At 39.3% G+C, this 27,175-nt stretch overlaps 1 protein-coding gene across 17 annotated transcripts; it reads left to right on the top strand.

Moving 5' to 3' along the window:
* Positions 1-768: 768 nt before the first annotated feature.
* MARCH7 (membrane associated ring-CH-type finger 7) lies at positions 769-26,134 on the top strand. 17 transcript variants are annotated; one of them, XM_046943840.1, is made up of 12 exons: positions 819-932; positions 5,916-6,072; positions 9,957-10,115; positions 13,449-13,620; positions 15,217-15,381; positions 17,528-18,319; positions 18,488-18,641; positions 18,894-19,063; positions 19,808-19,917; positions 21,297-21,410; positions 23,278-23,326; positions 25,175-26,134. In XM_046943840.1, exons 2-12 carry the CDS (start codon positions 5,926-5,928, stop codon positions 25,198-25,200), a joined length of 2,058 nt encoding a protein of 685 aa, XP_046799796.1. In that variant the 5' UTR covers positions 819-932; positions 5,916-5,925; the 3' UTR covers positions 25,201-26,134. The 17 variants fall into 17 exon arrangements, with proteins under 17 accessions (XP_040559662.1, XP_046799796.1, XP_015145660.1 ...); XM_015290174.4 differs by having other exon boundaries at positions 21,301-21,410; XM_015290175.4 differs by having other exon boundaries at positions 18,539-18,641; positions 21,301-21,410.
* Positions 26,135-27,175: the final 1,041 nt, after the last annotated feature.

Genomic DNA, 27,175 nt, shown 5'->3' on the forward strand with positions numbered 1-27,175 from the left:
AGTATCTTTCTGAATCTGATAAACATTTATTTGGCTGCTGGTAAAAGGCAACAGGTCCCTTAACAAAAACAAACAAGCAAAAAAAAAAAAAAAAAAAAAATCCACGCTAAAACCAAGGGAAACGGAGACCAGAGCAGCCTTTATTCCCCGTGAGTTTTCCTCCAAATGCTTTTCTCTCTTGTTACGGCTCTTCTCAGCCCTTTGTCCTCTGTCTCAAGTATTTCGCTCCATAGTTGTGTATGAAAGAGAATCGGTGAACAAAGTCAGCCACAATCCAAACGTGGAAAAACACATTTAAAAGCATGAATGGGAAGCAGAATCTAGCGAGGTTTTTATTAAACATAGGCTTGCCCCCCCCATTTAGAGATGCCACCTAGCTAGTTTCTAACCAGCCTGTCTGGTCTGACTTGCGTGTCCCAGATCTGTCAGAGCTATTAGGTGTGCACACATCGGGTCTGTACGTTGTTCCTGCGTCAAGGAGGGTGGATGTCTGCTTTTTTTTTTTTTTCCTACAGACTGGCCAGCCTGCCACTATTTCACACTCCTTTATCTGACGTAACAATGCGATGTAGGGCACTCAGCGTGCTGCTGGGACTCAGGAAAGCGCTGCTGCAGACTGACAGCAGATGGGTACGGCAGAGCGAAACGCTGAAGCTCGCGGCTGCGGTGATAGAACCGACGCTCTGCCGCCCCGAGAGCAGCACAGCGCCCTCCGGCGGCTGCGGCAGCGCACCCCCTCCCCCCGTCTCCGCTGCTCTCGCGAGATCTGGGCATGGGCGGGGCGTGGGAAGTGATTGACGGACGCGCGACGCTGCACCGGCGCCATTGTGTTGCTGGGAGAGGCGGCGGGCTCAGCTCGGCCGTCTGCGGGTCCGGACCGGTCTCTCCGGCGGATCTCCAATGCTTGTGTCGTGAGGGCCGCACCCGTGAGAGTGAGTACGAGCCTTATAGTCTCGAGGAGGGGAGGGTGTCCCCGTGCGGCCCGGCTCTTGCCCCGCGCCTCGGGCTGGGGCCAGGAGCTCGCGGAAACCATTTTGTCTCGCGGCTCGCCTGGCTCCTCCCCCCTTCTCTCTGCGGACGTAGCTGATGGGCGCGCGCCTCCCTGGGCCACGTCGCGGTGTGACAGCCGGGGCCCTCCGCTCCTCGCTTCCCTCCGGGGAGCCGCCGTCTTACGGAATCGGAGCGGGGTGCTCTGCGCCGCCTTTCAGCCGGGTGCTAGCCGCCGCTTGGCGCCGTCCCGGGGCGCGGGCCGCTGTCGCTCGCTGCGGTGAGCCCTACGCCGCCCCGGGGCTGTATCGGCGGCCTCCCCGTGACCCCAGTGCCGGAGGGCGCTGCCGGGGGCGTCCCGCTGGGTGCGAGAGCGAACTGCTGCTACACGTGGTACCGTGATCTCGGGTCGCCTGGGACACTGCTGAGTTCTTGTCGGCCTTCTTGGCTGGAGGCTGGGAAAAATCCTGGTCAGAGTTCCACAGACTGATGAAATTGACCCCGAGCTCCGTCTTGCTTGACACTCTAAACGTCTTCTGATTAAACATAAAGAACATGCAGTCACAAATGGGTTGTGCAACAGTCTTATGAACTACTGTATATCAGAGCACACTAAAATTTCTAGCCCTTAAAGCTCAAGGCATTGGCTGAAGCATCACCATGTAGTGCTGAGGTGGACTCTGAATTTCTAAGCTGGAAATGAGTGGGGACCTGCAAATGTATTAAGCTATTGCATGGCAGCTAGAAAGGCTTCACTTTCTGGTAGACGTGAGTATGTCATATTGCCTCTCATTCCTCAGTAGGTGGGGTTAGGGCGGCAGAGAACGAGGAGTGAGAGGCTTTTATTCTAAATATTTGCTGTGTTATTTTTACCTTTTCAGATTACCCTACTTTCTTGCAAAGAACTATTGATGTTTTAAATTTCCTATTACATCCATTGTGGATAGGTTAGATCTAGTTGATTTTTTGTAATGTAGTTGTAAGTATGGCGGATGAAGAAGGGAGGGATGTTGGAGCTGCATACTCAGAATAGGCGGTGCAACTCAGATACGAGATGGTCATTTCTTTTCTGTGCACAATTTTAAAGGCAAAAGTTTAATTTCAGTACTTTCTTTTCGATTGTGAGATGCATCACAAGACTTTTATTAGTGGTAGATGATCTCTAATTTAATATAAAAAATCTTGTAACTTCTTCCACTGCTGTCTTCTTCCCCTGTTCATTTAGATGCCAATTCGTGCCTGTCTGACTTTTTGGCTTACGTGGGCCTCATTGAGTGAAGAGGAATTTCCTTGGACTATGTATAAAATATATAGTTAATGTATTTGAGTAACATAGCTTCTTTCACTTTTTTAAATTAAAATACTGGAAAAAGAGAGCAACAAGAAAATAAAACCAGTGGGATATGAGACTGTTTTTGTGAAGCTGAAGCATCAGTCTGGTTCAGTGGAAATAGCTGCAGCTCTTGGCGAGCTCCCAAGGTGTTTGTCAGAGATTTCTTATGAAATTTTACTCTTCCTTTGCTTCGTTGTTGAAAACAGTTGTTCACAAATGTGGGTACTGCTAAAAGCAATGACATGAGTAAAGTGTGATTGTGAAGCAAGGGATATCATTCTCTGGTAAGAGAGGGCTTATTAAAGGCTGATAAAGAGACATGATCATACATTTAAGTTGAACATCTGATTGTAGCTCCATACGTTCCGCTTGAAAATTTGCAGATAATGTAGTTATGTTGATTGAAAATGGAGTTGCAAATATAGTGAAAAATGAATGACCTTTCGGGCAGTCTTGAAACCTATTCTCAAATTCCTTAATCAAAACTGCAGGTGTGGCTGCATATTTTTCATGACTCACTGAACTGTGTTTAGCTGAAATATCAGAATGCTTAAAGTTATTTGCCATAATAAGTCAGCACTGCGCCCTCCCCATGTCCTGTTTTCAGCTCAGGCAGTGCTCATTGCACACTGATGTGTGGTTGTTATGACTGATGGGGGCCAGGCCTGTCCGCTTGGTGGGGCGAAACCGCTGCCATGATGGTGTGGAGCAGGGGATGGCAGCAGGGTGGGCTGTGCTAGGTACCTTGCAGCCTGTGGGCTGCAGGTTGTATGTGCCTCTGCTAACTCCTGCTGTAGGGAGCTTCCTTCCTTTCATCTGGAACCTCTGCATATTTCCTGTCTGTCTGCTGCTACCTTTCTACTTGTGTTATTTGATTCACCAGGTTCCACATGTATCTAGAAGCAGAGTGATCCATAACCAAAGTGGCTGTTCTCATGCTCTGTGTCAGAACAATCAGATCACTTCATCTGTCTTTCAGTCCCTTGTAGCCTTGTCCTTTATGTTTTGTGTCAATGTAAAACACAGACAGTGTTTTGGATGTCAAATCTCAAGACCAGCAGTTGTCCCTTGCCACTTAGACCCTTGTATCTATTGCTGTGACATGGGATTCATTTAATTTCGAAGTTTGTAACTTGAATAGTTACTTTTTCACACTTAATGTAGTTTTGGGGCTGTACTAGGCTTGTAGTGCATGTGATGGCAGATTACTCTGAAGTTTAAATTATCAACCATTACAGTATCTTCATTAATGTTACAAATACTTTGAAGAGATGTGATTCTTATGTTGCACAAATGACCGTTAGAAAGTGGTGTGGTTTAGATTACTGAATTTGTTGTTAATGAATTTCTTTAAACTCATATGATTGACAGCATTCTTATGGGCTGTGGAATGCTGCCCAGAGCTGTCCTGTTGATATGACTGTTTTTACAAGTTAGAGAATTACTCGAACATGCAGTTGTCCAGTATTTCCTTATGGGTCTAAACGTGATTTGAGAAACTTAGCCATTGCATGACTTTAAGTTCCTAATCCAAGGTTAAATCAGTGAGAAGTGAAGATTCCTAAACTGATCTCATTTAACCAAATATGTAAGTGTATAGGCTGTTAATGTTTGAAGTGTGGTTTAGTAACTGGTGTGCTACTCTGTGATACAACCCAGTAATTCTTTGTACCATCTGAAAATCCACCTATGTTTATCTAATTATGGGTTTAAATGTTCACTTAAAGCATAGCCTAATCATGAGATGTTTAAATTATACGTTTTCTTTGAAATGAGCTCTACCTGCATGATTCAGCTTTTAGGCTACTTTATAGTGTGACCTGTTTTGTAAACCTAGTGGCTGAACATGCACCAGAGAAGTGGCTTCAGAACCTTCATTTGATGAAAACAGTAGTCTAATTTGCAGTTGTTCAACTGTTTGATCAATGGACTTATGTACAAACTAACTTTTACTGAGAATGTGTTGAATAGTCCTGAGTATATGAACTCAACTGGGAGCTGCAGCTGGATGCTAGGTGTGTCAGGATTGCAGTAGTTTCTTGGAGACTGTGATACTGAATGTGAGGAAATAATTGGGCTTTATTGATTGATAATTTTTTCCTGATATATCATATTCCTATTGCTGTTTTCAGAAGACTAGATTAGAATTAACAGTATTTAAGTAAAACAGGTTGTATCACTTCTGCAAATTGCCTTGCTCTGATGCAGTTCTTAGCTATCTGTTTTCAGAGTTGTTAGCTGTCACATAGCCCTTTCTGCAGCACACCACTGACAATGCTGGGATTCTCTGCAATATGTTTTCTTTTTGTGGTGCGATTACAGAGACCTTACAGCTGCTTACCAGTCCCTGAAGGGCCCTGCAGGAAAGCTGGGGAGGGACTTCTTGTAAGGGAAGTGTTGTGGGGAGAGGCAGTCTCCGTGACAGGCAGGTAGAGATAGGACGAGGGAAAATGGTTTTAAACTGGAAGAGGGCAGACTTAGGGCAGACTTCCCTTAGCACAGGAAAAGAACAACTCAGTCGTCACCAGAGATTCAATCTGACACCCTTCCTATTCACGGGACATTGAAAGAATGAGCATAAATACACGAGGCTCAAAGGAGACCTTACAGCAGCCTACCTGTACTTGAAGGGACCTGCAGGAAAGTTGGGGAGGGACTTCCTATAAGGGCATGTAGTGATAGGATGAGGGGAAATGGTTTTAAACTGGAAGAGGGCAGACTTAGACTAGATGTCAGGAAGAAATTCTTTACTGTGAGGGTGGTGAGACACTGGAACAGGTTGCCCAGCGAGGTTGTGAATGCCCCCTCCCTGGAAACAATCAAAGGCAGGCTGGATGGGGCTGTGAGCAACCTGGTCCAGAGGTAGGTGCCTGCCAATGACTACCACTATTCTTCCCCACAGGGGAACTAGATGATCTTAAATGTCCCTTCCAACCAAAACCATTCTGTGATTCCAAGTACATACTTCAGAGAGAAATGAAAATTTATTATATAATGTGAGACAACGTGTACTTTGGCTTTATAAATTGATTTTCATGGGAGTTGGCTTGGAGAACTTAAATATTTCTTTGAGGCACACAGATTGCAAGTAGAGTTGTTTAATGGAAAGGTGACATTTTGTAGTTTTGACTCTGAAGACTTTAGTTTGAGCGTAGTCTTTGCATGTACTTCGTTCATCTTCTCAGATTGGTGATACAGCTCATTAATAGAAAATTAATTTGTGAATTTATTTAATCTGAGGATTCCTTCCCTGGCTCATTTTGTTTCCATGCAACTCCTGCAGAGTTCTTCAGGGAGTCCCACTGGTAATATAATAGTAATAATATAGTGTAGCAATAAGAATATAAGGAAGTTCTGTGTTTCTAGTTTTGTTACATGAAATGGGAGATGTAAAGATGAGTTACAAAACACGGGGAAAAAACTCATTTTCCATCTTCCGGGTGCTTGATCAGACCAAAGCTTGGTGTAAATATGTGCATCTGTGTGTGTGCATCATGCTGCATTTAGAAAACACTTGTGCATGTTTTGTATCTAGGTCTCTGCTTCTGAAAGGAAAAAAACAAAACAAAACACAACAGTGTGTCCTTTATTACAGGGTACAAAGAATGGAGTCTAAGCCCTCAAGAATTCCTCGAAGGATATCTGTTCAGGCCCCCAGTTCTACTCTAGGATCTAGAACGTTAACTGGAAACAGTTTAGCTGGTGCATATAGTGCAAGAGATTCTTCACGGAGATTAGACTCTGGATACCAGGTAATGTGTTTTGACTCTCTCTGTGAAGTGTAAATTCATTTAATATCTCTTTCTCACTGAGACGAACCCTAAAGTTGGTACACGGACATACAGATTCAAAAAGGGGGATTGGGTAACATATGGAAAAATCTCAGGCAGGGCTTTGCATTTGTGAACAGGAAATATAATTAATTGTATGATTAATTAATTGATGACAATGCCAATGAAAGTTTTTTTTGCACAGTGAACTAGCAGTTGTAGCTTTGACATCTTTATCTGATTTTTGTTTGTAACTGCTCCTTTTGAAATGAACTGACTGATGACAGAAGGGTGGCTGGATACTGTGAATCTGTTTTGACTATAGTTACTGCTGTCCTTAATGTGTGTAGAATGTGGCTTTCTGGTGAGTGTAGGTGAGGATTATATTTGAATTTCAGTGTGTGTAGGGCATTACACTTCATGTGTGGATAGAGATGCAGGAAATACAGGAATATATTGCAGTTCTAAGAGTTAACAGTAGTATGTACTACTTTGGAATACCTACTTACTGTCTTTGCGTTTTGTAAGAGTAAGAAGAGAACCTTTAGGCTGTGATAGAGACCTGCTCTTTCATGTGCAATATTTAACACTAACCAAATTGCTTTTGTGGGGTAGGGAAGCTGTACTCCAAAGTAAGAAGCCATAGTGTGCAGATGCTTTCACTTTGAAAGAGTATTTTGGCAAGTACAGATTAAACTAATTCAGAAGTAATTTTGGGGCACCTGAAATCAACAGAGGACAGTTTGGCTCAAATATTATTATGTTGTTTCTCCACCTGTCAGCAGTTCTCATCTAAAATTTTTGGGCCTGGAAACGTAAGCGCAGTTTTTGTCTTCAAAACTGCAAAATTGCAACTAAATGACTAAATGTTTATATTTATTTGATAAAGTGATTATGAATCTGATCACTTCTGACAAGTTCTGTAGAACACTGTGTTATATAAAGCCTTGTCCAGAAGCTGTTTTAGAAGTAAAGCGGCATATTCAGCACAACATGTATACAGCTGCATGTTACATTTTGCAGTGTCTAGCACACACATGTTTGTTAGTATATAGGCTACCAAGAGCATCTGAGGGTAGTTTTCAGTCAGTTTTGATTTTTGGATTTCTACCCTTTTTTCACTGACTGCTCAGCAAAACCGAATCTTGTTCTTTCATGGAATTTATGAACTCACACAGTCCAGTATCATACCGTAAGCTCTTGGACAGAAGATGAGTCTTAAGCTGAATGGCTGCTGTGAAGTTAGATGTGTTACCAAACAATCCTTCTAATATTAAGAAATAGGGAGGATTATATGCTTTATGTTATTTATTACATGAAGTTAATTGTGTACAGTGTGAGAGCATTTGGTTATTTTCTGCTGAGCAATATGCCTGTAATCTGCGGAATGTTTTTTACAATGCTTTCCAGGTAAAACAATGTAGGACATTGTTGCATCCCTTCTTTCTGCTCCAATTTATAGGAAGTAGTCTGAGAGATTGTTATTTAAGACGACTGCTTAGCAGTAAGCATAGGGGAATCTCCTAAGCTTTGCTACTTGCAGAGCTGTTGTATGAAAATTGCAGTATTACTTGCAGGTGAAGATTTCAATTGGTTGGTGCAAAAAAGACAGCTAGTCTAAGTAAGATTAAATACAGTCAGGCAGGAATGGAATGGACGGCTATTTCTTCATTGTTTTAATTCATTTAGAAGCCTACCTTTTTCTTTTAGTAAAAAAGCATTTAAAAGATCTGTCATTTAGAGGAAAGATGTAGTACTTGGTTTCTGTAAAGAGAACTTGTGGAGTTTAGACTATAGCAAGAGAACGTAATTATGTATTAACTAAAAATAACTTTTTGGATACAGAGCAGTCAGACTTAAGCGTCTGGTTTTGACTGGTGCTTAAAAAAAGCTTGTTTCTATTGTGTGTATAGTTCAATGCATTTTTCATGTATTTACAGATTCTGGTATGTGCTTTCATGTATACTGTCATACAGAGATCCTTCCGTGTGGCAAATTCATGTAATTTGGCATAGCTGAAAGCCAAAACAATATCAGAGGAAAAGGAGAAGAAAAAAAGAAAGAAAAACTTCCTTATGTGCACCATTAAGTTTTTAGCCTCTGTCTGTCTGAGAATGCACAAGAATCACGCTAGTAATAAACAGGTTTGAGATATGTAACATACCTTTGTTTTTAGCTAACCTACAATACGAATTCCGAAGTATTGTAATAGTACAGGAAAAAAGTTTTATGTTTTATGATGGAGGCAATCCAGAAGGCTTCTGGAATACATTGAGAATAACTTCTTGAGTCAGGTATCCTCTTGGGGTGCTGGCTTCAATACTCTTTAGTATGTTCATCAGTGACATTGTCAGTGGGGTCAAGTGCACCCTCAGCAAGTCTGCTGGTGACACCAAGCTGTGGGGTGTGCTCGACACGCATGAGGGACAGGGTGCCATGCAGAGGAACCTAGACGGGCTTGAGCAGCAGGGCCAGGGGAAGTTCATGATGTTCAACAAATCCACGTTGCACCTGGGTCAAGGCAACCTCCACTACTAACATAAGCCAGAGCATGAAAGGCTAGAGCTTGGTCCTGCCAAAAAGAAGCCGGGGGTACTGGTGGATGGGAAGCTGGACATGGGCCAGCACTGTGCCCTCATGACCCTGAAAGCCAACCGTATCCTGAACTGCATCAAAAGGAGGGGGGCTAACAGGGCGAGAGATGATCCTGCCCCTCTGCTCTGTGTTGTTGAGGCCTCATCTGGAGTACTTTGTCCAGATGTGGAGTCCTCGGTACAGGAGAAACATGGACCTGTTGGAGCGTGCCCAGAGGAGGGTCGCAAAAATGATCCAAGGGATGGAACCTTTCCTACGAAAACAGACTGAGAGAGCTGGGGCTGTGCAGCCTGGAGAAGAGAAGGCTCCGAGGGCACCAACCAGCTGTGGGTTTGGGAACGTTACATTGTGGAAAAAATATGTAATTTATTTCTTAAGTCCAAGGTGATTTTTTTTTTTACTGTTTTGTTTGTCTTCAAATTAAGTGATACAAGGAAATTAGAGAGATGACGATTCCAGTTTTTTAATGAAAAATGTTTTTTTTTTTTTCCTGCTCACATAAGATGCTGTTAGAATTAATAATTACTAATTTGCAAACCTTCAGCAATAGCACAATGATGGGTTATTAGAATAGATGGGCAAGAAATAAAACGAAGTTAAGCAGTGACAGAAGGGAAGGACTCAGAGGATGCTACGTAATTTCATAGAAATATGGAGTGGGTTTGGTTTCAAGGAATCTAGCAGCTGGACCAACTCCCCTGCAGTGGGTGGTAGCATGTTTTTTTGTTTGTTTTTGTTAGGAGCATGACTGCATAGCTGTAATCTGTTGTCCATCTATTTTAATAGGACAGATCATGCCTATTAAAAAATACATTAGTTAGTACTCTCAAAACATGCAGTCCCCTCCCATTTTCTTGCCTGTATTAAAACACAAGACCCGGACAAGACAGATGGCATGTGTGAATGGAAGATGGTGATTTGTTGTCTTGAAATTTGAGGTCCTTATCTTAGCCGTGTTGGCAGAGTGTCTACATTACGCCCCAAAAACCATAGATTTCAATTTTGCTTTATTCACATCAGCTGAGAAGATAGTAATGAGGTAATAATTATTAGAAAGGAGTTAAAAAAAAAATCTTTTTTTTGCCAGAGGTTATCTTTTAAGCCTGCATTGTTTCTTCTTGGATGTATCTTAGTGTTATTTATTTAATTTTTTTGAGAAAGATTTTCAGATTTGTTAGTACCCACCGCTTGCCTATGTTTTCAAAATTCAAATAAGATATTGACTTCATTTGGAGTTACAAAATGCATATGATAACCATGTTGTTGTCTAGGAGTCTGATGTATTGAGTAGTTCTGACAGAGACTGGGGAATTGGAGAAAGAGAGACTCATGAAAATCCTTGGAAGCTTACAACATCCTCTTCGACTCACTACTCAGGGACACTTGATCACCCACGGTCTGGAAGATTTTTGGGAACCAGAAACAGACTGGTGAGAATTTTTAATGTATAATATAACTTACTAAAAGACAATCATAGAATCTTAGAATGGCCTGAGTTGAAAAGGACCACAATGCTCATCCAGTTTCAACCCCCTGCTACGTGCAGGGTCACCAACCACCAGACAGGGTTGCCCAGAGCCACATCCAGCCTGGCCTTGAATGCCTCCAGGGATGGGGCATCCACAACCTCCCTGGACAACCTGTTCAGTGCGTCACCACCCTCTGGGTGAAAAACTTCCTCCTAAACCATTCTCCCTTGTCCTATCACTGTCCACCCTTGTAAACAGCCGTTACAGCAGGGCTTTACTGTAACCATCTCAATCTAAAAATCTGCCAGCGGAAGCTCGCTGTAATGTTTCCAGATGAATACAGTTTATCAAATGAAAATGGGAGGGAAAACAAGAAGATGGCATTGTTAAGGAATTATTCAAAGGTGAAAATAGTTATGTATATTAATTTTTACTTTTAGTTAAGAAATAAAGTGAGAGTGGCTCATTTGATGTGTCCATTTAAAAAGAAAAGAAAGAGTCATGATTAGAATGTCATAAATGTTATAGTCAGACAAATGACAAAATGAATATTATTTATACTTGTTTTGTTGATTATTTCTAGCGTGTAGTGACTTTTGATGTTAGTAGCTTTGTGACTTGATCAAGTTCATAGTTTTGGAGATCTGCTTTAGAAGACTTCATGGTTCCTTATATGTAACATAAGGCTTTCTTAAATGCTGCTTACTGAAAGAAAATAGAGGCTGAACTCTCACATTACTGAGGTCTGGGACTTGGACCTAAACAACTTGTCTTAACTGGCATTTAAACTGTGCCTTAACAGTTCCACAATTCGAGTAGTTTGCTTCTTTGAAGTCTTTATGCACAGCAGAGTCAAAATAGAGCACTTGCAGTTTCAGCAGAAATATTAGGAAGTAGAGTAGTTTGGGTGGGAGGGATCTTTAGAGATTACAGAACCATAAAATGGTTTGGGTTGGAAGACGTTTAAGATCATCTAGTTCCAACCCCCCTACTATAGGCAGCTGCACCTTCCCACTAGATCATGTTGCTCACAGCCCCATCCAGCCTGCCTTTGATTGTTTCCAGGGAGGGGGCATTCACAATCTCACTGGGCAACCTGTTCCAGTGTCTCACCACCCTCACAGTAAAGAGTTTCTTCCTGACATCTAGTCTAAGTCTACCCTCTTCCAGTTTAAAACCATTTCCCTTTGTCCTATCTACCTGCCTGTCACAGAGACTTCCTGTCACTATGACACTGTGACACTTCCCTTATAAGGAGTCCCTCCCCAGCTTTCCTGCAGGCCCCTTCAGGTACTGGTAAGCAGCTATAAGGTCTCCTTTGAGCCTTCTTTTCTCCAGGCTGGTGAGCCCCAGCTCTCCCAGCCTGTCCCCATAGGGGAGGTCCTCCAGCCCTGTGATCATCTTTGTGGCCCTCTGGACCTGCTCCAGCAGCTCCATGTCCTTGTGTTGGATGCTCTAGAATTGGACGCAGTACTTCACGTGGGTTCTCATGAGAGCAGAGCAGAGGGGCAGAATCGCTTCCCTCGCCCTGCTGGTCACACTTCTCTTGATGCAACTGACAATACAGTTGGCCTTCTGGGCTACAAGGGAACATTGTCGGCTCATGTTGAATCTTTCATCAACTGACACCCCTAAATCTTTCTCCTCAGGGCTGCTTTCAAGCTATTCTCCGCCCAACCTATATCTGTGCGTGGCATTGCCCCAACCCAGGTGCAGGTCTTTGCACTTGGCCTTGTTGAACTTCATGAGGTTGGCATGGATCCACTTCTCAAGTCTGTCCAGGTCCCTCTGGATGGCATCCCTTCCGCCTGGTGTGTCATCATCTAGTCCAACTGCCTGACTACTGCATGCTTCCACATGGGAAAAAGAAAGAACTATGAATACACTGGGGGTTGGAGGGGAGTGGGAGACAGTGAACAAATGAAAGTTCTTCTTGCTTTAGAACTGAGAGAACAAGTGGGTACCTGAGGGTGCTTCTTTCCTAAATAGGTGTCTTTTTATCTTACTGTGACTTAAAAGGTAAAAGCACTTTCAGAAAAGTTAGGTAGGTGGAAAAGCTTTGTGGGATACTTCAGAAGCAATCGTAGTAAATGGCTGTATATACACTTGGAGCAACTGATCGTAGTTGGCCTATGTATCTATTTAAGCTGGTGCTCTAGGCTTTTCAAAAGGAGGTTTTCTCCTTTTAAGATAAATTTTTGTCTTAAATTGTTCTAACGCAAGTGAACTCTGCATAAGACTCCTGGACTTCAACTTGTAAAATAGTAAGTGACTAAAAGATAAACAATATGTTAAACTGATGGTTTGAGGGGGCATCAAACTGTTGTAAGACTTGGTTTGTGATGTTAGCTTCTGTGTCCGACCATCTGTCTTTTTATGATGAGAAAGATGAATAGTTCTTCGTTGTAAAAAGTGAAAAGCAGTAGCATTACTCTTCATTTAAAAAAAAATAAAACAACAGAACAGTATAATTTATTTGGTCAATTAAGAAGCTCAGTTTCATATTATTTCTGGGAGAGGGACAAACAGCCTGATGAAGTTAAAGTTTTTGGTATTTAAAAATCAATATTTAGCTACATGTAATCAGATAATAGCTTTCCAGGCTAACCTTTTTTTTTTTTTTTTTTTTTCCTTCTCGGTATTAGTAGCACAATGGAATATATAAAATACTGCAAAAAATTTATACTTTTACAACTCTTTCAGTTGTACTTGAGCTTAATGTAATCAAACTATGTCTCAACTAAATGGCTTACTAGAATCTAGAGCTGCCGCTTAGCTAAATATGTTTTAAGTTGGCAAAAGATAAGCAGAGTTTGTTAAACTAGAATAATTTTTGAACTACAAAATTATGCCTTCTCCTCTGGAGACATTCAAAACCTGCCTGGACATGTTCTGTGTGACCTGATTCAGGTGTTCTTGCTCTGGCAGGGGGATTGGACTAGATGATGTTTCAAGGTCCCTTCCAGTCCCTGACATTCTGTGATTCTGCTTGCCTTGAGATCTGTAAATCTATGTTTGAACATGGCTATAGTGTTTTATAAGTCAGGACTACCTTTTAATGTGAAAAAAAAAATGCTGATTTTAATAGGAATCAACGTTTGATGGTAGAGCTGCACAAGCATAGGTCATATAATACGGTTAAATAGAAAGACTGAATCTTCAAGTTTTTTTTTTTTTTTACTAGTTTTGTGAATCTTCTGTTATGTGCACTGTTTTTCAGTATCTTAGGCTATTGGAAGTACACCTGAAATACTGTATCCATAATGCTTCTTTCAATTTTTCTTTTCATTTCAGTCTACATCTTCCTCCTCTCATTTTACATCTGGGTGTTATGATGATTCTGAAAGAACTCAGGGAGCATATTCAAGACTGCATAGCCAGCAGCAAGATAGTGATTCAAAGCGACCTAAGCTGTCTTGTACATCTACCTCTTCTGTGAGAAGTAATGGCTTGACTGCCTTTTCAGGTGAGAAGTTGATTACTTGAGCTGACCTACATGAGAATTGTCTGAAGGTAGTAAGATCAGGATTTACCAAATTCTAAAATACTTGCATTGAAATATTATGCTACTATTATTCTTAAATATTAAAAGCTGATGCTCAATAGAATTTATTTTCACATTTATGGGAGTATCCAAAGCAGTGACAACACTGCTAGTATGGTTTTCTGAGAACTCATTTGTACTCACAACTTGAACATTACCTGTACCTATTCTGTTTACGCTAAAGCTGAGCTTCATGTCTCAGTTTGTCTTAATTGGTTAAGATTTAAAGGAGAGAATGAATGTGGTTGTTTTGATTTCAGGAGTGAAATGGTATTGGTAAAGCTATGTGTGTGTAAAGGACCAGCAGAAGGAATATGCTGGTGTACGTAGCTCTGTATTTCAAAAAGCGTATTGCCATGGAAGGTTAGACCATTGTTGGTAGGGGTCAGAGAAGAAATAAGTGTTTTTCTTTTTTTTTTTTTTTTCCTTCTTTTTTAGCAGTCTCCATTTAATGTACAGGACAAGTAAAAAAAAAATGTTGTTAAATAAAGAACACTTTCAGGAGAAACTGAGATTTCCATTAAAGCTTTAAAGAAGTATGTGATACATGGACAGATATAATTTAAGCAGATACTTGAAAAATTGTACTTAAAGCAATCTGCCAACAAAAGTCTAATGGCCAGAAAATAAATGACAAACTTATATTGAAAATATTTCTAGAACATCTTGAAACAGACTGTTAGAGCCATTCAAATTATGCTTGTGCATAGAGATCAATTTTATTTTTATATCCCCTTATGGAATCATATGGCTATCCAAATAAAGGCTAATAAATTCTTGCTCCAAACCCTGTACTGTGGATGCTTCCTTACTCTTTGTAAGTAAAATGACCATTATTAACATATCTTGTTATGGTCTAGAACATCTTTCAAATTCCAGATTGTTTGTTCCCCAACCTGTTGACCTAAATTTAGATTTAAAATTTAACAGTATAATAAACTAATGGTGGATTTCTTTGGTGTGAGTTCTACTCACTGCTGAAGTATGTACTGTTTCAGAGAGATCTTATTTTTCACTAGCAGCTTCAACAGCTACTTCTTTAAACTGAAATGTTGTCTCAGTGGTAAGAGCAAGAAAAGTATTTGTCACTTTTCTTAAGAGATGTCTCAGCTTCGTTTATACTTCTGGAAAATCAGTCGTAGCAGCTTTTAAGAAGTGTCAATGGATTGGCAGCGTTTATTAAGACTGAAGCTGCTGTTTTGCCTAACTGTGGAGTTTATTTAGTGATGGGCTGTCTTTGCACGGCAAGATCGTACTTCTGTTCTATTACTTTTTTCTCCTGGAGTAGCTCTCAAAACTAACTGCAAGATTAAATGAGTTACCAGCATCAGCAGAGTGCAGCTTTATTCTTAGCTTTTTGTTGATAGCTGGTCACTTGATTAACGTAGTGGTATTGTTAAGCTCACTTTTAATAGAATATAACCATAATATATGCATATGTACCAACTTTAGTGGATTCTTAAGTACTTAAAAAAAAACAAAAAACACCATGGGCTTTATTTTCTTGTTTCTTTCTAGATTCCTCTTGGAGATATAGTAGGATTCCTAGATCTTCATCTGTGATGTTTGGTTCCCTGGGAACTGAGCTAGTGAGAGAGCGAAGAGAGTTAGAAAGAACAGATCAGTCCTTTAATAATCTGGTGGATCATAGCTACAGGAACAGTGACTTTTCATCTTCAGCATGTATGTATTGTAGAAATTACAGCTTGTAAACGCATAGGCTGCATGCCTATTATTTTCTTCCCATGTACTCTGAAGTTTTTTTCAAAATACGAAGACAGTAACATCTATTTAATTTTTAAAATACTCTTTTAAATAAAGTTTCCATGTACTGGCTAAGACATCAAATGTTATATAAAGGGTTTAGCTTGTATAGATGCACTCAGTCATAAGAAAATGGTATCGGTGCTTGCTATTGTAATAGTGTTTGTATCACAAACACTATTATATTCACAATTGTAAGCCTCCTTTCTAATTGTTCATTTTCAGATCTCCATCTATTTTTCCATACCTAAGTAAAAAGTGTTAACTGACTCAGGAAAGGATTTTCACAATGTACCCATATCGTATTCTCTCTTTTATTTGGTTTCTTGAGTAGTTATTAAGGAAAACTGCTATATCATTGACAACACAAGTGCATAAATATGTAATACATACCTCACTGTTAAGGTGGGGGTTTGTTCAGTAGTAACTGCTAGGACTAGTATGAATTTGTGCATTTGAAGATCCTCCAATCCACTGCCCTACTAAAGTAGGTTGCCCAGGAAAGTGTCCAGACAGGTCTTGTATATCTGCAGAGAATGAGATTCCACAATCTGTCTGGGCAGACTGTTCCCATGCTCTGTCACTCTCACAGTAAGGAATCATTTCTTTATGTTTGTTTGGAACTCCCCGGGCTCCAGTTTGTGCCTGTTGCCTATTGTCCTGTCACTTGGCACCACAGAGCGGAGCCTGTCCCTGTTCTACTGACCTTTAGATATCAATCAGCACTGGTCAGATCCTCTCCCAGCCTTCTCTTCTCTGGGCTGAACAGGCCCAGGTCTCTCAGCTTTTCATCATAAGGGAGATGCTTCAGGCCCTGATCATTGTAGCTCTCTGCTCCAGCAGCTGACTGCCTGAACTGGAGAGCCCGAAACTGGACACAGTAGAGGATCTGCTCATGACCTTCCCTGGCACTGATGTCAGACAGGCCTGTAACTTTGTGGAATCATAGAATCACCAAGGTTGGAAAAGACCTACAGGATCATTCAGTCCAGCCATCCACCAATCACCAATAATTCTCGCTAATTTACTGGATTCTTCGTCCCACCCTTTCTGTAGATGGGTGTTATGTTTGCTGACCTTGTCAACTGGGAGCTCCCTGGTTAGCTAAGACTGCTGATAATTTTTTTTTAAAGTGCCTTAGAGTGCCACTTCTCCAGCTCCTTCAATACCCTTGGGTGGATACTGTCTGGCCCCATACATTTGTGTGTGTTCAAGAGTTTTAGTAGGCTGCTAACTATTTTCCCTGGGATTATGAGGACTTCATTCTGTTCCCTGTTTCTCTGTATTCAATCTCAGCAGACTGAGTACCCCAAGAAAATTACAGCTTACTAGTAAAGACCTATTCATTAAGTAGGAGTTAAGTACTTCAGCCTTATTTCATGTTTGTTTCCTTCTGAAACCAGTAAAGGATGAAAATTCTCTAAAATCAGATGCACATTTAATTTAGATTCCATTTGATTTCTGTTATCCAAAGTCACTAATTTTCTGCTACCTTCAAGTAGTGTTTTTGACCACAGTTCTTGATGGTGTTACACAGAGGGCAGTTTGGGAAGTTTGTTGTAACAAATGGGGGATATGTTTCACTTTACCCATGCATTTGTTAAGGTGCTTTGGTGTCTACTGTATTCCTCCTGCAGTATTAATTAACCTGTCTTCCTCAGTCTGTGGGCAGAGTGAACCTTTAAGTTATGAATAGCATTGTGTATGTAGTTGGTGGGTTGTCGTTTCATTTTGCTTTTCTTTTCTTTTTTCTTTTTTTTTTTTTTTACATTGAAGTGATGTTCTTATATAGCTTCTGACAGATGACTAGTGTTCACTATTTTCACACTGGTATAAGACGGTGAATCATACCTTGATAATCTGAAGGTTTTTAGAGGGTTTTAGATTCCAGATGGTTTTAGGAGACTGACGACAGTCCTGGCTTCAGTTTGATGATAGAATTATTAAATGTAAATTTAAACTTAATATTATTCTGTAATTTACTTGCTGACACTTAGGAATTACCCATAATATAATAACTAGGACACATCTTGTCATATTATTTTCCTCTGCTTTCTTGCAACAGATTTTCAGGATAGGCCTGCCTCTACATATGCGGAAGGAGCAAGACCAAAAGAGAACTCATTAAGTGCTTTGAGGCTAAATGCATCCATGAACCACCAGTTGCCTTCTGGTCATCAGACATCTTTTTTCAACAGAGACTCTAACATAAGATCTTCAAGGACCAGCTATTCTTCAAGACAAAGGAGAAATGAAATAGAATCTCCCCAGAGGAACATACACCCGGCATTTTCTCATTCTACCACTAGAGGCGAAACTTCTTCAAGTAGTTCTGAAAGGGTTTTCTCTTCTCAGAGGTCACTGAATGATGCTGCAGCTGACACTGAAGGAAGACGCACAACCAGACAGTTGCTGTCTCGTTTAGCATCTAGTATGTCATCTACATTTTTCTCTCGAAGATCTAGCCAAGACTCATTGCAGACAAGGTCATTAGGCTCTGAAGAGTCATCTCTTGTCCCAAGAGTTCAAGCTTCTACTCTGTCTAGCACTAATGGAGCTGCAACTCCTGAAGCTCCAGGACTTCATACATCTGAAGCTTCTCAGGGATTTAGTTTTCTGAGACGAAGATGGGGTTTGTCAGGAGTTTCACAGAGTCTTAACACTGATTCAGATGGGGAAAGCTACAGACCAGACTCTGAAAGTAGGAGCACAGGGTCCTGGTTGTCATCATCTTTGAGGAACAGATGTACACCACTCTTCTCCAGAAGACGGAGAGAAGGAAGAGATGAGTCTGCAAGAATCTCTACCTCTGATGCAGCTGCTAGATCACAACATGTTTTGAGAAGAAGAGAGTCAGGTGAGGAGACCTCTCTTGAAGCATCAGATGGCCCCCCTAGGGCTTCTGTTAGCAGACCACCAACACCTGCAGTATCTGGTATTCCTACAGCTACTGCCTCCCCACCAGATTCAGCCCACAATAGGCGAAGTTCTGGAATTCTGCCTAGTTCTCTCTTTCGCTTTTCAGTGCCTCCAACATTAGGAAGCAGTCTATCTGACAATCTTATGATAACTGTAGATATTATTCCTTCTGGCTGGAGTCAGTCTGATGGACAAGAAAGTGACAAGTCCAAAATACCACCTTCAAGAGATCCAGAAAGACTGCAGAAAATTAAAGAGAGGTAAATCTGTATGTTGTGAGATAATTTAATGTGCTTGACTTAGCATGAAAGGGTTTTCTGTAACTTCAATGTTAAAACCTTGATCAGAGAAGAATGTAACTCAGAACTGTTACCTACGGGCTCACTTTCTGTCCTTGGAGAAACTTGTTTTTAATCCTCACAGATTTGAGAACAATTTGAGAGCAGAAGTAGGTGTTATAAAATATTATGTGAAATGTGCCACAGTATTTGTTGATATTCCTGCCTATTCAGCTTGCTTTTAGAAGATTCTGAGGATGAAGAGGGTGACCTATGCAGAATCTGTCAGATGTCCTCTGCAAGTACTGACAACAATTTAATAGAGCCGTGCAAATGCACTGGAAGTCTGCAGTATGTTCACCAGGAGTGCATGAAAAAATGGCTGCAGTCCAAGATTAATTCAGGTAAAGCAGACACTAGATAAGTATAGACTTCAGGTTACATGGGGAGGCTTACCAGAGGCTTACTAGGATGAAGATGTACATTTGAAGAAGGAATAGTCAGGGACAAACAAATATTTTTTTTAAATGTACAAAAAACAAGCACAAAACCAAAGCAAATAAAACCAACAATCACTGTGGCACTTTTGGAGTACATGTGTGCCCAGTCTTTTTTTTTGGAGTTATTTATGAGAATTGTATATGTCATTGTTGGAATTACATTTTTGGGATTATCTGCTAAGATGTTAAACAAAGTATAGCACTTCAGAAGAGTGTGGAGTACTTTCAGACTACACTGCCAGTTTTGGCAGGTTTCTTCCCTGACCTCCCCTCGTGCGTTCAGTCTCTTGTAGCCAGTCTGCTGTAGCGGAATGATAGGAATTTTAAATTAAAAAAATATATATTTATCTGTTGTACCTGTTCCCTAAACTGTTTCTGTTGTAACTGTTCTCTCACTCTCTGTTCCTCCATACCCCCCCATCTCAGTGAACAGAGCTTGACAGAGAATAAATATTCTGTAGTATTTAAGTTCTGATACTATCAGATATTCACTGCATTTATACCAGAAGCCATCTTTTCTTCTAACTTTGCTTTGTGAAATAAAGCCAGGAATGTAATGTTTGCAATGCTTATGTAATTATGTCCTGCATTTTAGATTGTTGCAATTTGACACTGACTTACTACTTTCCCCCTGCTCTTCCCTAACAGGTTCTTCTTTGGAAGCGGTAACTACTTGTGAACTATGTAAGGAGAAGTTGCATCTGAATCTGGAAGACTTCGACATTCATGAACTCTATAGGGCACATGCAAATGAACAAGTTAGTATATTTTGCTTAGTTTGCTACGTTTTGATTTTGTGCTGGGAAGGCATTCCCCTTTAGGAAATTGTATTTCTCCTTTTCAGAAGGACAGTTGAACACATAAGTAATGAAACTGTGAAACAGATCTTTCTTTTGAATATTCAGACTAATTCTGTCGTTCCCCTCTTTCCTGTTACTGAGCTTTCAGTAAATGTAATACCTCTTATCCTTTTATCCTTTACTTACTTGCCAATCTGCAGATCTGTCATCTATCTTTGCCAGTCTAGCATCTCTGCAACATAGGTGTGGTGGAAATACAGCATTCACATCCATTAAGTCACGCTGGGTCTTTCCATTCATTTCTTGTATAAGAATAATTTTTTAACAGTGGCTTTAAACATATTAAAACCTTTACTTGATTCCTTTGATTAAAGTGGTAAAAACCAACCTCTTCTATAGAAGAACTTCTTGCTGCTCCTTCCAAGAGCATGCATTATCTTAGAAGTACTGTGTTCAGTAGTATTTTAAAATGAATAAATAACAGGAAGCTGGCATTAATTTATTGAACTTAATTCAGAGAATTCTCCTTTTTTTATGGGTTAAATTCTGTGAATGTAGAAAGACTAGTGAAATTTGTCTACCTGGGAAGTTAAAAGAAAATACAGAGAAGTAACTCCAGCTTTGGAAGATGTGAACTCAGCCAATCATCATCATCTAGTTTTCTTATTCTTTAGAGTAAGCTGACTTACTGTAGTGCTGTAAGTCCTGTCACCTATACCAGACTGTGAACAGCGCTTCTTGAGACTGCTGTCGTCTTCCATTTTAGTGCTACTGAATGTTGGTTACTGTCAGTGTACCTCAGTAGAAGATCTTCAAAACTTTTTTCCTGAAAAATGGGCTCCAAGTGATCAATTTGACAGTATCATTTTGAAATTTTTTCTTTATTGCAGAAAAGTTGGTTTCTTCAATTATTTATAACACCACAAAGCTTTTATAATATTTTTCTTTTGCTCTGTCTTCCTATAAAGCATTGCAAGCGCTGAAAGGAAGCCAGCTAAGAGCAAGGTTTTCTGAGTTTTGTGCTCTGATTGTTCTATTTTACGTTGTGTAATTCTTTGATCCTTCTGCCTATGAACTAGTCACATTGTCTTAATAGAAAGAGTTCCACAAATACAATCTATCTTCAAGGATAACAAGTTACACCTAGGGGTGAGTGGGAGGAACTACAAGTATAACAATATTTCAGTAACTAAATTTTTTAGTATTACATTTCCATAATTGCCTTGGAATAACTGGAGATCAAGTATGTAGTGCTGCCAGTAGAATGTTCTGCTTCTTGAATTGCATATGTAGATAAATCACTGACATTCTGAATGTTTCTTTTGATTTCCTTTAAGGCAGACTATGAATTTATCAGCTCTGGTCTCTACCTTGTGGTGTTGTTACACTTATGTGAGCAGCGCTTTTCTGATATGCTTGGAACCGCAAGTGAGGCCAGCACACGTGTCAGAGTAAGTATGCTTTCATCTTCTGTAAGGAATTGCTCATAGTGAGAACTTGGAACTAGACTGCTGCCTTGAATGACCTAGGAGCTAGAAGCTCAAGAAGTGCTGTTATTTGAGAAATATGGATCTAAAGTTGTCTGGATTTGTCTGATGTAGTAACACGTAATCAATCTGAAAGTAACGGTACTACTTCGGTTTAGTTACTGTGTTGCAAAATGATTTTTGCCCAGGTTGTTGATAATTGATAGCTTTGTATGCAGGTTACCGTAAATACTAATCATAATTAGTATGATAGTTATAATAATTATAAATTATATATTAAATATATTATAAATATATAAAATATATTATGTATTATATATACACATATAATACATAATATATACTATATATTAATACAGTAAATATATATGTGTATTAAGTATATATTAATATATAATTATAAATATACTATATTAAAATATAAATAATCATAATTGAACATAAATCTAGCCCAAACTAGAATGTTCATCTTCGTTTGAAAAATGTACATTTTAGATTATTGGACTATCTTACTTGACAAATCTTTCTCATCATGCCAGTCTACACTGCAGAGGTTTGGACCTTGCAGAGCTGTCAGCCAGTTTGAGCCCAAAGCGTGTACTTAAGTGTTAGCATTCTGAAGCTGCCTAGTTGTAGTATGACTTCCTGGCATTAGTCAAAGTTCTCAGTAGCTGGGTTTGACTAGATCGTTGTCACTGGAATGGCTTGACACGGAGGTGTAGTAAATAGACCTTTTTACCTGTAACAGACCATAATTCAAAATCATTCTGCATAGTTACTCATCAAAAAATGCTGTATTCTGCATGTTAATTTGGTGCTGGATAATGAACCTATACTCTTCGTCAACTTAAGCTGAAAATATGATTTTAAAAACTTAATTGCTTACAAAGAATTAACGATAGAAAGCCTGTCCAAAACTTGTTTGAATGTTTGCATAGCACATAGTAGGCTTTTGAAGTTGAGTCAGGACTTTACTGTAATCTTATATTATATTAGAACAGTAGTCCTCTTTCTATGGATACCTAAGAGAATAGCTTATTTTCCATGGTCTGCAAATGAAATGTCCATTTTCTTCCTCTACAACTATAGAGACAAGATACATAATATAACTGTAGCCAGTGTATAGTACAGTTTATTAGCTTGAGTGTATTGCAGAAATATGAAATTTTTAATGTGTTTAATCAGTGATGGCATTACGTTGTTGTGAGATGCTGTGTTTTAAACCAGTAAGAGTACCCATGCATGTTTGATACTGACAGCACAACCAGGCTATGGTTATTTTTGTTTCCTTATATTTGCTGTGTGTCAACATGTGGTGTATCAGTTAAACAGCGATGTAGGTTGTCACTGTGATGCTGTGTTCTTCTGAAATTTAACTGCCACTGTTGCCTGATAGTTACTGCAGTTCTAAAACTTTTATTTATGATTATAATCTTTAATGCCTTTTTTTTTCTTCATTACCCTTGTTTACCATGGGGCTCTATTTTGCCATGTCAATGACACTGGCAATTGCTTACTTGTGTGCAACTCTCAAAGTAAACGTGTACATTCTGTAGAATAAAAGAATGATGAATACTAGAAGTATTTGACAGAGTGGAAGCTGAAATAACTATGGAGTAGCAATTTGAAGTCTAATGTGTGGGACTTGAGGTTAAATTTTGCATTCCTTTTGTAAGTTGGGCAAATGGCTTAGGGTAAGTGACTTCTGAAATGAAGCTTTCCAATATAAAAAGTGAAGAAAAGGTGAAGATTACTTCTTTGCTAACTTGTTGCAAATTTCTGCGCATAACTTTGCAACTTTTAAACTACTTTCTCTCTGCCTTATTTCTAGTTTATTAACCTTGCAAGAACTCTTCAGGCACATATGGAAGATATTGAAAGTAGGTGCTTCCCCTCTTCTCCCCCCTCTCTCTCCCACTGGACCTAGTCAAGGTTAAATGAATACAATCCTCCATTGCCAAGAATCGTACTACCAAAATTAGTTATTGAAAATTTGAATTAGTTGTTGTTTTTTGTTGTTGTTTGTTTGTTTGTTTGTTTTTCCAGTATCAGTAGAATTATTCTAAGTAGAAGCTGATATTAAGTCTCCATGATTGATTTCCTGGCACCGTGCAGTTTAGACCATGGAATTGTTTTCTGCCAGTGATGCCAAGATTCCTCACTAGTAACAGTTTATTCTAGTAGTATGATGTTATGGAACTGTTTGTGACCTTCAGGCTGTAGCCTTTTTCATGAGTCCTAGTAGAAAAGACACAGCTTAAGTTTTACTGTGCTCAGATTATCATACTTTGCTTGCCATTTTTATTCCCCCTATTTTCCCCACACTTTTTTGGTCTACATATTTCTTTACCAGCACTTCCCACTTCTGGGTGAAATTTTAGAGTTCTCAGCTTTGGCAGAGGGCTAGCTTACTTTTTGCCTAGTGTTTCTTTAATGTGATGAAATGAAAAAATGTGTGCTGACTTAGGCATATGTAGCCTGAATCTGAGTATTGTTTAGGGCATTATGAACAGACAGTGGAAAGGTAGATGTTTTTCTAGTTTGTGTTTGTCTGTGAACATGCAGATTTTGTATATAAATTGATCTTACAGCACATAGGACAGGCTTGGAGTTTGATAAAGAATGCTGTAAGGAGGGGAGGAGAAATTATTCAAAAAACATGATTATTCTGCATTCAGAGCATATATTAGAATTATTTTCTGTAACAAAGGTGGACTGGAATTCAAAATTTGTTAAGCTACTTCATTCTTATTATAGTCCTATAGAAGTTAATCTTAGTAAATGGTATTCACACAGTAATTGAATCTACATTTGAGTGAGGCTTCATCTAATTTGCAGCTGAGGAGTACTGAGTTTCAATTTATTACTGACAGTGTTTAAGTTAGGTTTCTCTTAAGTGGCTGGGGGGGACAGGGACTGGTGAAGTGAGGAGACATTTTGCTTCCCTCTTTATGTTAAGAGGGATAACAAATGACTTGAGGGCAAATAATTTCAAGAAAACAGAGTTAGTTTAGAAGGACAACTTAGATTAATTGCTGTTGTGCACAAGCTAACACTTGACAGACTGACTGTAGATATGCTTACTGAAGTTTTCTCACTATTGACAGCATATATTTGTCCTTTGGTTCACCATACAACAGCAGAATCCTACGCATATGGAGACATTGTGTTGAATTTGCTTATGCTTTTAAGAATGGGAGGGGAGAGAGGAGCTGCTTCCAAGTAGGACTGGCTTAATTGCATTAAGCAATGTGTATATTCATATAAGAGTCAGAAAACAGTTTGTAGAAACTACTTAACCTTTCTAGGTATTTTGGTATACAAATCATTAACTCCCACGGATTCATTTCTTCCCTTCGTATTGGGTGCAGCTGCCATGGATTGAATATACTCTTTTAACTGTAGTTGGAATTAGCAACTGTGAGCATTACATAAAAGTTGACTCTCTAGCATAATCAAGTTTTCTTCCTGTTATTTTGAGGAGAAACAGCAGGAAGGCACTGCAATTTGTAATGTGGAACTTGGATTTTAAAATTCTGCAGTTTTCAGATGTGAGATGCATTTAAAAATTAAGCTAGGTAATTATACAATATTTGGACAGGTGCTACAGTCAGCTATTGATGTTAAAAAATCACCTTCATTTCCACTACTCATATTTTAAACTAAAAGTTCTCTAAATTCCTCAAACCTTTATGAAGGCTTCTGATTATATTCTGTTGTTCCAACAGCTTCTGAGGATGATTCTGAAGACTGATGCTGGTATAACTTTTATGCTGAAAGAAACAGAAGTGCTGCAGAAATGCTGAACTGACAAGAACAAAATCAACATACATTTGTTTTTTGCTCTCCTTCATAAAAAGAGCATTGAATATTACTGTAGTTTTTGAAGCATTGTTTAATTCAAAATCAGCTGCTGCACTGTGGAAGTCAGTGGACTTAAGAACTATTCAACATGTGTGAAGATTTTCTATATGTATGTGCATACATATATACACACACAGTATATATATGCACACATATATGTAAAGCAACTTCACTTTTTAAATGAAGGTATGCTTCATTTTGGGAGACATCAGATTTTGAGTGTATAAGAAAGCTATATCTCTTGCTTTTCTTCTTACTGTAGTCACATTTCTGGTTTTGTCTATCAAGTTTTGCTCCTCTACTGGCACTAAGTGGTTATTGTGGGTTTTGGGGTGAGGGTGGGGAGGGAGGGTGGGGATATTCTTGTACCTAAACAGCATTTTTCTTTAATGCCTCTGTTACCACCTCATATAATAACTGATTGCTTCCAGTGTTAATAAATGAGCAGGAGGATGAGCAAACTACAGTAGAGACTGTTCGGTTTTCAGTTTACTTGAAGAGTATTATTTAACTGAAAAAGCAATAAGAACTTGCAGTGGTCTTCTAATACTTAGTGTTAATGATGTTTTTTATTTACAGGTTTGGAGATTATATTTGATTTGATTTTAGGGGAGTATTCCATTATGGAATATTGCAGGTGTAAGCTCTTGCATTTCAGCATTCCTGGCAGATAAGCAACTTGATAATGATAATGACCTAAGGTTGTTCAGTTCAATCAGACCTTTTTAGGTCCCACCTTCACTGTTCAAAGCACTGGTTATCAATGTGTTTTCTAGTGTTGTCACTTCTTTATAAATAAATTAAGAATGAGGTATGTGTCTTAATTGGTATTGTCCATTTTATTTATACATGGATAGCTAAGTATGTAGGGACATGATTTAGTGGGCGATATTTGGTGGTAGGTGGATGGTTGGTTTAGATAGTCTTGAAGGTCTTTTCCAACCTCAGTGTTTCTACAATTCTATGAGCTATGAGAACATACATCATCTACCAGAACATGCATTTGAAACCTTGGAAAAGTAGTGTCTGTCCTTGGTTGTTACTGATGTTAGTAAATTCTTATGCAGACATTTAAGATTGTTTCTCACCATTTTGAATTGAAATGCTTTATATGAATGATGGTGCAAAAAATTGTCATGCCTATATTAGAATTGTATTTGCTACGATTATTTATGTTGGCCTTTAAATGACTACAGTAAGAATGTATCTGCAAAGAATACACTATCTTGAAATACATTGATTTCATGTACAAAGTAACTTGGGATGAAGACAGGATGTACCTTAACAGCAGAAGTGATTTTAAGAGTTAACTGTTAGTATTGTATGAGATGGCCTGTCATCTGTAAGACCTGAAAGAAAACGGGACTCTAAATAAGTGGCACATTTCTGTCCTTGGTCTCATAACCTTAACCTTGGGTATTCACTGCCAAAGCAGTTGAGTTCTGACAGTAGCTGAAATACAGCTTTCCTTCAGACATCAATATGAAAATGTGAAGTGTAGGAATACACAAAAATGTTTCTAACTCATTTCTGTAGAAAACGAATTAAAGTTTATAGTGGAAGATAAATATTGAATCTTTTTTGAGTTAGTTGCTTTAGCGTAGTAAAACATTACCTAATGAAGTGGACAGTACATAGTATGCACATGCAAGCATGGGTTTCAGTAGCCTAGTAGACTGATGATCTGTAGGTTATTTTAAAACTATTCTTTTTTTGTCCTTTTGACAAATGTCATTTCATGGAGTTGAGCAATCTAAGAAGCTGCCATCTTTTTGCTCTTCAGTCCCTTCAGATGTCTTCCATTTCACTCAAGTTTGTGTTACCACTCTGCTCTCCTTTCCATGTCATCAAATCCTTAGTCTATT

The sequence above is a fragment of the Gallus gallus genome, chromosome 7 (assembly GCF_016699485.2).
Source record: "Gallus gallus isolate bGalGal1 chromosome 7, bGalGal1.mat.broiler.GRCg7b, whole genome shotgun sequence".
NCBI classification, from domain to species: Eukaryota; Metazoa; Chordata; class Aves; order Galliformes; family Phasianidae; genus Gallus; species Gallus gallus.

Coding starts and splice junctions, on each gene's coding strand:
- MARCH7 (XM_015290170.4), top strand. CDS start 5,926: ATGGAGTCTAAGCCCTCAAGAATTCCTCGAAGGATATCTGTTCAGGCC. Junction 10,116..13,448: donor TGGGAACCAGAAACAGACTG/GTGAGAATTTTT, acceptor TTTTCATTTCAG/TCTACATCTTCCTCCTCTCA. Junction 19,064..19,807: donor GCAGTCCAAGATTAATTCAG/GTAAAGCAGACA, acceptor CTTCCCTAACAG/GTTCTTCTTTGGAAGCGGTA.